Source organism: Coregonus clupeaformis, chromosome 25 (genome assembly GCF_020615455.1).
Source record: "Coregonus clupeaformis isolate EN_2021a chromosome 25, ASM2061545v1, whole genome shotgun sequence".
In the NCBI taxonomy this organism is placed as follows: Eukaryota; Metazoa; Chordata; class Actinopteri; order Salmoniformes; family Salmonidae; genus Coregonus; species Coregonus clupeaformis.
This window is the reverse complement of record NC_059216.1, coordinates 18,900,006-18,911,516: the sequence shown is the minus strand read 5'-3', so window position 1 is coordinate 18,911,516 and position 11,511 is coordinate 18,900,006. Positions and strand designations below refer to the sequence as shown.

The following is an 11,511-nucleotide window of genomic DNA, read 5'->3' as shown; positions in this document are numbered from 1 at the left end:
TGTCTATTGTTGCTATCTTCCAGACCGTCTTTGGGTGGAGATTCACTCTCTGAAACCCAGTTTGTTGGTATTTTTCTCATCACTACACTAGATGGGGGCCTGTTTCTCCAAAGTTTTCGATGGCTGTCCACTGAAAATCAACTGTGCCACGTCATGGATACACCCGGATACCAAAGGTAACACACACACACACACACACACACACACACACACATATAATGTTAGAGAATGAGTGTGTCACAGACGGTTCCATTTTTCTACTGTTTTCCAGACCAATACCTTATATTTGGGACAGAGGATGGTATTTATACCCTCAACATGAATGAGCTTCATGAAGCCACCATGGAACAGGTAGGAACACGAGTTAACATCTCTTGGATAACTTAGCTTTAACATCTCTTGGATAGATTAGCTTTGACACTAATAAAACCCACATAATCTTGTTGAACCATAAATATAGGACCAAACTGATAACATATGATTGTCTATAGGCTTTAGTACATCTCTGAATCCATCAAATAAGGTGGTATGAAAAGCCACTCATAAATATTAGGGATGTAATGATTAATCGATACACATCGGTCCCCGATTTTAAAATGTTTAAGATACATTCCAAACCGATCCAAATGTAGCATGCATGGGTCAGAAAATGTATTCAAACGTTACGAATCGCAAGTTCACTAAAATGTTTTGCTCACATTACATACTTTCTACCTTCAGAAAATACCTCATATTTTGTGACAACTGATGCGTCCTCTCCTTCAGTGTCTAACTGCATGTCACTGTGTTGACAGTCATTGATCTACAAGTCATTTTGAATGCCGAACAACCCCAAGCAATATCAGTAGCCTAGTCAAACTGCGCACTGTGCCCAGCTTCGCACGCTGACCAACGCGAGGTAGACGGCCTGTTCCTGATCTTGTACATCTGCGCGACACCTTCAGCATTGAAATGCTAAAATGGCTAGCGTGATATTAGGCTTTATTAGTTGAATGTCAACCTATGTAATTTGCTAGGCTATTGTTATCTATGCGCTGTTGAAAATGTTGTTTTACCAGAATAAACGTAAGCTACCGGAGACGCAACTCCATCTGGCTATATCTGCTGAACCGGGCTTACAATCGATTTTATTTTGATTGTTCAGGTTCACTATCAGCAATAGATTTGATCGTTTTGCTTTATACTGTACAGTCGGTATACACTGAGTACACCAAACATTAGGAACACCTTCCTAATATTGAGTTGCACCCCTCCCCCCTTTTACCCTCAGAACAGCCTCAATTCATCGGGGTGTGGACTCTACAAGGTGTCGAAAGCATTCCACAGGGTTGCTGGCCCATGTTAACACCAATGCTTCCCTCAGTTGTGTCAAGTTGGCTGGATGTCCTTTGGGTGGTGGACCATTTTTTGATTCACACAGGAAACTGTTGAGCTGAAAAACCCAGCAGCATTGCAGTTCTTGACACAAACCGGTGTGCCTAGCACCTACTAACATACCCTGTTTAAAGATTCATACAGTGGCTTGCGAAAGTATTCACCCCCCTTGGCATTTTTCCTATTTTGTTGCCTTACAACCTGGAATTAAATTTTGATTTTTGGGGGGTTTGTATTCATTTGATTTACACAACATTCCTACTACTTTGAAGATGCAAAATATTTTTTATTGTGAAACAAACAAGAAATAAGACCAAAAAATAACAGAAAACTTGAGCGTGCATAACAGTTCACCTTTTGCAGCAATTACAGCTGCAAGTCTCTTGGGGTATGCCTCTATAAGCTTGGCACATCTAGCCACTGGGATTTTTGTCCATTCTTCAAGGCAAACCTGCTCCAGCTCCTTCAAGTTGGATGGGTTCTGCTGGTATACAGCAATCTTTAAGTCATACCACAGATTCTCAATTGGATTGAGGTCTGGGCTTTGACTAGGCCATTCCAAGACATTTAAATGTTTCCCCTTAAACCACTTGAGTGTTACTTTAGCAGCATGCTTAGGGTCATTGTCCTGCTGGAAGGTGAACCTCCGTCCCAGTCTCAAATCTCTGGAAGACTGAAACAGGTTTCCCTCAAGAATTTCCCTGTATTTAGCGCCATCCATCATTCCTTCAATTCTGACCAGTTTCCCTGTCCTTGCCGATGGGAAAAACATCCCCCCAGCATGATGCTGCCACCACCATGCTTCACTGTGGGATGGTGTTCTTGGGGTGATGAGAGGTGTTGGGTTTGCGCCAGACATAGCGTTTTCCTTGATGGCCAAAAATGTTAGTCTCATCTGACCAGAGTACCTTCTTCCATATGTTTGGGGAGTCTCCCACATGGCTTTTGGCGAACACCAAATGTGTTTGCTTATTTTTTTAAGCAAAGCCCAGCTCTGTGGAGTGTACGGCTTAAAGTGGTCCTATGGACAGATACTCCAATCTCCGCTGTGGAGCTTTGCAGCTCCTTCAGGGTTATCTTTGGTCTCTTTGTTGCCTCTCTGATTAATGACCTCCTTGCCTAGTCTGTGAGTTTTGGTGGGCGGCCCTCTCTTGGCAGGATTGTTGTGGTGCCATTTTCTTAAAACATTTTAATAATGGATTTAATGCTGCACCGGTTTGTAGGCCTCCTTGCTCGCACACGCTTCTTCAGTTCTGCCCACACATTTTCTATAGGATTGAGGTCAGGGCTTTGTGATGGCCACTCCAATACCTTAACTTTGTTGTCCTTAAGCCATTTTGCCACAACTTTGGAAGTATGCTTGGGGTCATTGTCCATTTGGAAGACCCATTTGCGACCAAGCTTTAACTTCCTGACTGATGTCTTGAGATGTTGCTTCAATATATCCACATACTTTTCCTTCCTCATGATGCCATCTATTTTGTGAAGTGCACCAGTCCCTCCTGCAGCAAAGCACCCCTACAGCATGATGCTGCCACTCCCGTGCTTCACGGTTGGGATGGTGTTCTTCGGCTTGCAAGAGCCCCCTTTTTCCTCCAAACATAACCATGGTCATTATGGCCAAACAGTTCTTTTTTTGTTTCATCAGACCAGAGGACATTTCTCCAAAAAGTATGATCTTTGTCCCCATGTGCAGTTGCAAACCGTAGTCTGGCTTTTTTATGGCGGTTTTGGAGCGGTGGCTTCTTCCTTGCTGAGCGGCCTTTCAGGTTATGTCGATATAGGACTCGTTTTACTGTGCCTATAGATACCTTTGTACCTGTTTCCTCCAGCATCTTCACAAGGTCCTTTGCTGTTGTTCTGGGATTGATTTGCACTTTTCGCACCAAAGTACGTTCATCTTTAGGTGACAGAACGCGTCTCCTTCCTGAGCGGTATGACGGCTGCGCGATCCCATGGTGTTTATACTTGCGTACTATTGTTTGTATAGATTAACGTGGTACCTTCAGGCATTTGGAAATTGCTCCCAGTGATGAACCAGACTTGTGGAGGTCTACAGTTTTGGCTTGGCTGCTTTCTTTTGATTTTCCTATGATGTCAAGGAAAGAGGCACTGAGTTTGAAGGTAGGCCTTGAAATACATCCACAGGTACACCTCCAATTGACTCAAATGATGTCAATTAGCCTATTAGAAGCTTCTAAAGCCATGACATCATTTTCTGGAATTTTCCAAGCTGTTTAAAGGCACAGTCAAACTTCTGACCCACTGGAATTGTGATACAGTGAATTATAAGTGAAATAATCTGTCTGTAAACAATTGTTGGAAAAATTACTTGTGTCATGCACAAAGTAGATGTCCTAACCGACTTGCCAAAACTATAGTTTGTTAATAAGAAATGTGTGTAGTGGTTGAAAAACGAGTTTTAATGACTCCAGCCTAAGTGTATGTGAACTTCCGACTTCAACTGTATATATACTGAGATCATGTGACAGATCATGTGACAGATCATGTGACAGATCATGTGACACTTAGACTGCACACAGGTGGACTTTATTTAACTAATTATGTGACTTCTGAAGGTAATTGGTTGCACCAGATCTTATTTAGGGGCTTCATAGCAAAGGGGGTGAATACATACGCACGCACCACTTTTCCGTTATTTATTTTTTAGAATTTTTTGAAACAAGTTATTTTTTTCCATTTCACTACACCAATTTGGACTATTTTGTGTATGTCCATTACATGAAATCCAAATAAAAATCCATTTAAAATTACAGGTTGTAATGCAACAAAATAGGAAAAACGCCAAGGGGGATGAATACTTTGGCAAGGCACTGTACATATTTTGTCTTGTCCATTCACCTTCTGAATGGCACAAATACACAATCCATGTCTCAAGGTTTAAAAATCCTTATTTAATCCGTCGTCTCGTCTTCATCTACACTGCTTGAAGTGGATTTAACAAGTGATGTCAATAAGGGCTCGTTGCTTTCAACTGGATTCACCTGGTCAGTCTATGTCATGGAAAGAGCAGGTGTCCTTAATGTTTTCTATACTCGGTATATATGGTCATTTTTAGATATACAGGGTAAAGTTGATTAATTTCATAACGAGGACATCAAGCACTTTTTTGAGGCACACCGCATGGCCGAAGTGAGAAGAGAAGATCATTCCGTAAAAACGTCCAAATGGTCAAAACCATCCAATTTGGAGATGGAGGTGAAATCCAATGTTTTGCTATATATTCATTGGCTATGTCATAGCTATTTTGTAAATGACGTTTCAAACTATAACGTATTGTTCCTTTATCGAATCGGAGCCCATGTATCGAGCTAAATACGTATCGAATCGTCTTGAAAGCGAAAGATGCGCATGGCTACACTCATCTGACCTCATCTTAAGTCTTAGTTACTGTAGGTCTGACTCCATTAAATAATGTGCTGTGTACTGCCAAATTGTTCTATTTCAACAGTGAGTATTAAATGTCCTTATTGTGTTACGTTCCCCCCTCTAGCTGTTCCCCAGGAAGTGCACCTGGCTCTACATCATCAACAACAACCTGATGTCTCTGTCAGGTGAGTCAGTAGGACTGTCTCTGTCAGGTGAGTCAGTGGGACTGTCTCTGTCAGGTGAGTCAGTGGGACTGTCTCTGTCAGGTGAGTCAGTGGGACTGTCTCTGTCAGGTGAGTCAGTGGGACTGTCTCTGTCAGGTGAGTCAGTGGGACTGTCTCTGTCAGGCGAGTCAGTGGGACTGTCTCTGTCAGGTGAGTCAGTGGGACTGTCTCTGTCAGGTGAGTCAGTAGGACTGTCTCTGTCAGGTGAGTCCGTAGGACTGTCTCTGTCAGGTGAGTCAGTGGGACTGTCTCTGTCAGGTGAGTCAGTAGGACTGTCTCTGTCAGGCGAGTCAGTGGGACTGTCTCTGTCAGGTGAGTCAGTGGGACTGTCTCTGTCAGGTGAGTCAGTAGGACTGTCTCTGTCAGGCGAGTCAGTGGGACTGTCTCTGTCAGGTGAGTCAGTGGGACTGTCTCTGTCAGGTGAGTCAGTGGGACTGTCTCTGTCAGGTGAGTCAGTGGGACTGTCTCTGTCAGGTGAGTCAGTGGGACTGTCTCTGTCAGGTGAGTCAGTGGGACTGTCTCTGTCAGGTGAGTCAGTGGGACTGTCTCTGTCAGGTGAGTCAGTAGTACTGTCTCTGTCAGGTGAGTCAGTAGGACTGTCTCTGTCAGGCGAGTCAGTAGGACTGTCTCTGTCAGGTGAGTCAGTGGGACTGTCTCTGTCAGGTGAGTCAGTGGGACTGTCTCTGTCAGGTGAGTCAGTGGGACTGTCTCTGTCAGGTGAGTCAGTAGGACTGTCTCTGTCAGGTGAGTCAGTGGGACTGTCTCTGTCAGGTGAGTCAGTGGGACTGTCTCTGTCAGGTGAGTCAGTAGGACTGTCTCTGTCAGTGGGACTGTCTCTGTCAGGTGAGTCAGTAGGACTGTCTCTGTCAGGTGAGTCAGTAGGACTGCCTCTGTCAGGTGAGTCAGTGGGACTGTCTCTGTCAGGTGAGTCAGTGGGACTGTCTCTGTCAGGTGAGTCAGTAGGACTGTCTCTGTCAGGTGAGTCAGTGGGACTGTCTCTGTCAGGTGAGTCAGTGGGACTGTCTCTGTCAGGTGAGTCAGTGGGACTGTCTCTGTCAGGCGAGTCAGTGGGACTGTCTCTGTCAGGCGAGTCAGTAGGACTGTCTCTGTCAGGTGAGTCAGTAGGACTGTCTCTGTCAGGTGAGTCAGTGGGACTGCCTCTGTCAGGTGAGTCAGTAGGACTGTCTCTGTCAGGTGAGTCAGTAGGACTGTCTCTGTCAGGTGAGTCAGTGGGACTGTCTCTGTCAGGTGAGTCAGTGGGACTGTCTCTGTCAGGTGAGTCAGTAAGACTGTCTCTGTCAGGTGAGTCAGTAGGACTGTCTCTGTCAGGTGAGTCAGTAGGACTGCCTCTGTCAGGTGAGTCAGTAGGACTGTCTCTGTCAGGTGAGTCAGTAGGACTGTCTCTGTCAGGTGAGTCAGTGGGACTGTCTCTGTCAGGTGAGTCAGTGGGACTGTCTCTGTCAGGTGAGTCAGTAAGACTGTCTCTGTCAGGTGAGTCAGTAGGACTGTCTCTGTCAGGTGAGTCAGTAGGACTGTCTCTGTCAGGTGAGTCAGTAGGACTGTCTCTGTCAGGCGAGTCAGTAGGACTGTCTCTGTCAGGCGAGTCAGTGGGACTGTCTCTGTCAGGCGAGTCAGTGGGACTGTCTCTGTCAGGTGAGTCAGTAAGGACTGTCTCTGTCAGGTGAGTCAGTGGGACTGTCTCTGTCAGGTGAGTCAGTGGGACTGTCTCTGTCAGGTGAGTCAGTGGGACTGTCTCTGTCAGGTATCACAACAACCTGCTGTACTGCAGTCTGTCAGAGATAGAGGCGGTATCGATCATAGCCAGCTGCTATGATAACCTACTGCTTTGTTTTGCTGTTATCTGCCTGGAAACACCATTACATCATATCTATTCTACAGGAGCAATACCATTACCTGGTATCTACACACCATACTGTAAATACAATCACCTCAAAGCTATCTATAGACCAGAAGTAACCGTTTGTTTAAAAGCTTTTGGATGAAAACCCCGATAAGAAGCGCTTGACTGCATATTGTGGTGAGTCATGTCTTTATTGCCTACTGCTGTGTGGAATAGATATGGCGTTTATATGGACCAGTGGTTGTAAAGACTCCTGGTTACAGTAGCTATGTAGATAGTTTGGACAGATACACTACATGACCAAAAGTATGTGGACACCTACTTGTTGAACATCTCGTTCCAAAATCATGGGCATTAATATGGAGTTGGTCCCCCCTTTGCTGCTATAACAGCCTCCACTCTTCTGGGAAGGCTTTCCACTAGATGTTGGAACATTGCTGCGGGGACTTGCTTCCATTCAGCCACAAGAGCATTAGTGAGGTCGGACACTGATGTTTGTGCGATTAGGCCTGGCTCGCAGTCGGCGTTCCAATTCATCCCAAAGGTGTTCGATGGGGTTGAGGTCAGGGCTCTGTGCAGGCCAGTCAGGTTCTTCCACATTGATGTCGACAAACCATTCCTGTATGGACCTCGCTTTGTGCACGGGGGCATTGTCATGCTGAAACAAGAAAGGGCCTTCCCCAAACTGTTGCCAGAAAGTTGAAAGCACAGAATCGTCTAGAATGTCATTGTATGCTGATTTAAGATTTCCCTTCACTGGAACTAAGGGGCCTAGCCCGAACCATGAAAAACAGCCCCAGACCATGATTCCTCCTCTACCAAACTTTACAGTTGGCACTATGCATTGGGGCAGGTAGCGTTCTCCTGGCATCCGCCAAACCCAGATTCGTCCGTCGGACTGCCAGATGGTGAAGCGTGATTCATCACTCCAGAGAACGCGTTTCAACTGCTCCAGAGTCCAATGGCGGCGAGCTTTACACCACTCCAGCCAATGCTTGGCATTGCGCATGGTGATCTTAGGCTTGTGTGCGGCTGCTCGGCCATGGAAACCCATTTCATGAAGCTCCCGACGAACAGTTATTGTGCTGACGTTGCTTCCAGAGGCAGTTTGGAATTCGGTAGTGAATGTTGCAACCGAGGACAGATGATTGTTATGCTGTACCGTTCTGTGAGCTTGTGTGGCCTACCACTTCGCGGCTGAGCCGTTGTTGCTCCTAGACGTTTCCGCTTCACAATAACAGCACTTGACCGGGGCAGCTCTAGCAGGGCAGAGATTTTGCGAACTGACTTGTTGGAAAGTTGGCATCCTATGACGGTGCAATGTTGAAAGTCACTGGGCTCTTCAGTAAGGCCATTCTACTGCCAATGTTTGTCTATGGAGATTGCATGGCTGTGTGCTCGGTTTTTATACACCTGTCAGCAACGGGTGTCGCTGAAATGGCCGTATCCACTAATTTGTGTGTATATACGTTTAGGTTACATTTACGTCATTTAGCAGACGCTCTTATCCAGAGCGACTTACAAATTCTTCATATTAAATGTAACTTAAATAATAATAAAAAAGTGCCTAACTAGCTAGTTTGATGATTTCTGAAACATGAAATCAAAAGAGCAATATACTGCCTTCAAATGCTACTCAAAAGTGGGAAATACGAGGTTCCGACTGGGAAATAAGCACTTGAACGACCCTCCCAAGTCGGAGACAGAGAAGATACCCAATTTAAGAGTTGTGATGTTTCATCACTGACCTTTCATCTTTTCAACCATAAGATAAAGCAAATAAATGTTTGACGCTGTCAAACTTATCAATGTGGATAATAGCTAGCTTGACCATATTGTCAAAGTTAAGCAAGCTAGCCAACTCTATCATTAGCAATGTTAGCTAGCTCATCTTGCATAGATGAAATCTCATTGGTTGAAGAATTGCTCTGACTTCTAAAACAGGACTTACGACTTCATAACTGGGAAATTTCCCGGTCCTGACAAGCATCTGAAGGGAGGAATATTCCATGGGATTTGGGACGAGCTGGTTCAGGTCAATAAGGGGGTAGTGTGAGCCATATTGCTCTTCCATTGTCACAGACGAAACTATATGAGAAATCATGACAACACTTCCTGTTGGGGCACCTCCTCTTCCTGAGGGCCTGGTCTCTTGAGCATACTGTCCTCCTCACTCAGGTGTCCAGCTTCTTCGTCTTCCAAGAGGTTGGCAGTGGAGGCAGCGTTACCCAGTGAATGATGTTTCAGGAGGGCTCTTCTTTTCGTTTTTCTTCTTCGGGTCTTTTCAGAGAAAGCTCTAGCGATTTTCAAAAAGCTTCTTCCGCGTAGATTTGCCCATGTGCTTGAGTTTGTCACGGAACAAGGCATCATCTGTAACATTGGTGCAGGCCACCCCAGAGCCTGAGGCATAATTATCTCCTGGAGAGGACATCCCCATGAAAGCTGGTGAATGATGGGACTTAGATGTCTTTGACTCACACTGCAGCCGATCTCTCTCAAGGGCGATGAGGAACTTGCGGTTGCGTTGCAACTGGTCCGTCTCCATGCCAACCTGGCCAGCCCTGGCCGCCGCCCCAGGCTCAACAATGTGGCAGACTGCCCAGCTGCTGAGGCAGAATCCGCAGGAAGTCATCAGGGAGGTTGCCTAGTAACGGTGGGTTCCAGTTCCTATAACTTCCAGTTCCTGTAACTTCCAGTTCCTGTAACTTCCAACCTGCCTTTGACTGGCAGGAGGGGGTGGACCAGGAGGGGGCTGGCAGGGACGGGATTGACTGGCATCAAAGCTGGGTGGTGGAGGTGAGGCTGTGGGCAGGACCTCATCTGGGTACTTCCTGTCGTAGATGTGCATGTCATAGGAGGGCGGGGAGTAGACCGGCGGGGGCTCCTCGTCAGAGCTGTCCGGCTCCGACGTCCGCTCCAGGATCTCAGAAGGGATACTGTCCTCTGAGTCGGAGCTGTCGTCAGAGCCGTGTCCGTCCAGGCTCATTTGGAGCAGCTGGTTGATAGTGGAGTCCACGGCTCCGTGGTTGGCCCGCAGCACACACACTATCACCTCCTGCTCCATGCTGGGGAACATGGTCCTGAAGTCCTCCGTAGCCTGGTTGAACTCCAGACGCCGCACCGTTCGCCCCCACCACCCCCCACCGGGATTACTGTTGTTGAGTTCAGCTGGGACTGGGCTGTCGCTGTGCGCCGCCATGTCACCATGGTTACCGCTGCTGCTGCTGTGGCGGCGGAACAGGCTGGTCATCATCCAGAGAGTATATATTGTGTAAGACGTGAAAGTAGAGTTGAACCATTTTCTCTGAGAAAGACTCAAACTGTAGTTAGTTTATGCACGTCCCAATGTGTATAGCTCATCTGTACTAGAGGTCTTCACGCACCCACCTGTACCCGAGACCCGATCCGGTACCCGAGCGGGTCCGGATCCAGAATTGTAAATAATATCACTGGTCTGGGTCGGATCTGATTCTCACGGGTTTATGCTGCTGCTCTTGCTTTTCGCGAGAGTGTAGCGTGTAGCGTGTAGCGTGTAGCATGTAGCATGTAGCGTGTTCTTGGTCAATCCTCAGGCAATAGGATACAGTCATAGAGTCTCCGTGGGGAAAAAGTTAGGACATATCTAATCAATGGAAGATGGAATTAAAATGATTAAAGTTTAAAGCAAAGGTGAGGCTACAACGACCAAGAGCCAACAGGTAAGCTGCTACTTTATATTCTGAATGGAGTAGTTGTTACTCAATTAGCCTAGCTAGCTAGCTTAACTAGCTTCTCCCGGTTTGATGCAGTCAAGACTGGTACTACGTAATCATATTGGATGATAATTAACCTCGTTATGGAAGCTATAGCGTGAGTGTGCTTGATTGGTTGCTGTCTCTCCCTCCCTCCCTCCCCTGCTCCCTGTGTCGCTCGCTCACACTCGCAGTAGCTTACACACACACAGCACGACCCCAGCTAGAGACTGGAAAAACTGCTTCTATCTCAAGGCCATCAGACTGTTAAATAGCCATCACTAGCACATTAGAGGCTGCTGCTGCCTATTGAAATCACTGGCCACTTTAAGAAATGGAACACTAGTCACTTTAATAATGTTTACATATCTTGCATTACTCATCTCATATGTATATACTGTATTCTATACTATTCTACTGTATCTTAGTCTACGCCGCTCTGACATCGCTCGTCCATATATTTATTTATATATTCTTAATTCCATTGCTTTACTTAGTTTCGTGTGTATTGGGTAGATGTGAAATTGTTAGATATTACTTGTTAGATATTACTGCACTGTCGGAGCTAGAATCACAAGCATTTCGCTACACCCGCAATTACATCTGCTAAACACGTGTATGTGACCAATAAAATGTGATTTGATTTGAGCATCACCGCTTTGTACCTCCTCTCCCTCGTACTTTATCAGCTCCGGTTAATAAAGTAGCTTAAAAATGGACTTTTCTGCTGCTTCCCTCACTTGAATCTTCCCTCACTGCTATCCATCACAAATCTCTCTCTCATCTCCTCTGGATCCGACCAGGTGTATATGGAACGGGTCTAGTTGTCCTCGGGGTCCGTTGGGAACGGGTCTCCTATATAAAAAAATAAATAATAATGATGCATTATCGGGTCTGGATGGGGAAAGCCCTCAGGTTCATTTTCTTTATG

The 11,511-nt window shown here is 46.0% G+C and overlaps 1 protein-coding gene and 1 pseudogene across 5 annotated transcripts in view; one reads left to right on the top strand and one right to left on the bottom strand.

The window, feature by feature from the left end:
• Nucleotides 1-11,511, top strand: part of map4k5 (mitogen-activated protein kinase kinase kinase kinase 5) — a 132,922-nt gene that overhangs the window by 89,992 nt on the left and 31,419 nt on the right. For all 5 annotated transcript variants that reach the window (XM_041847345.2, XM_041847347.2, XM_041847349.2 and 2 more), the window contains 3 exons: nucleotides 92-176; nucleotides 272-351; nucleotides 4,889-4,949. In XM_041847345.2, the coding sequence (XP_041703279.1) occupies nucleotides 92-176; nucleotides 272-351; nucleotides 4,889-4,949 (226 nt within the window). The remainder of the gene's footprint in view (nucleotides 1-91; nucleotides 177-271; nucleotides 352-4,888; nucleotides 4,950-11,511) is intronic.
• LOC121539101 lies at nucleotides 8,243-10,589 on the bottom strand (annotated as a pseudogene).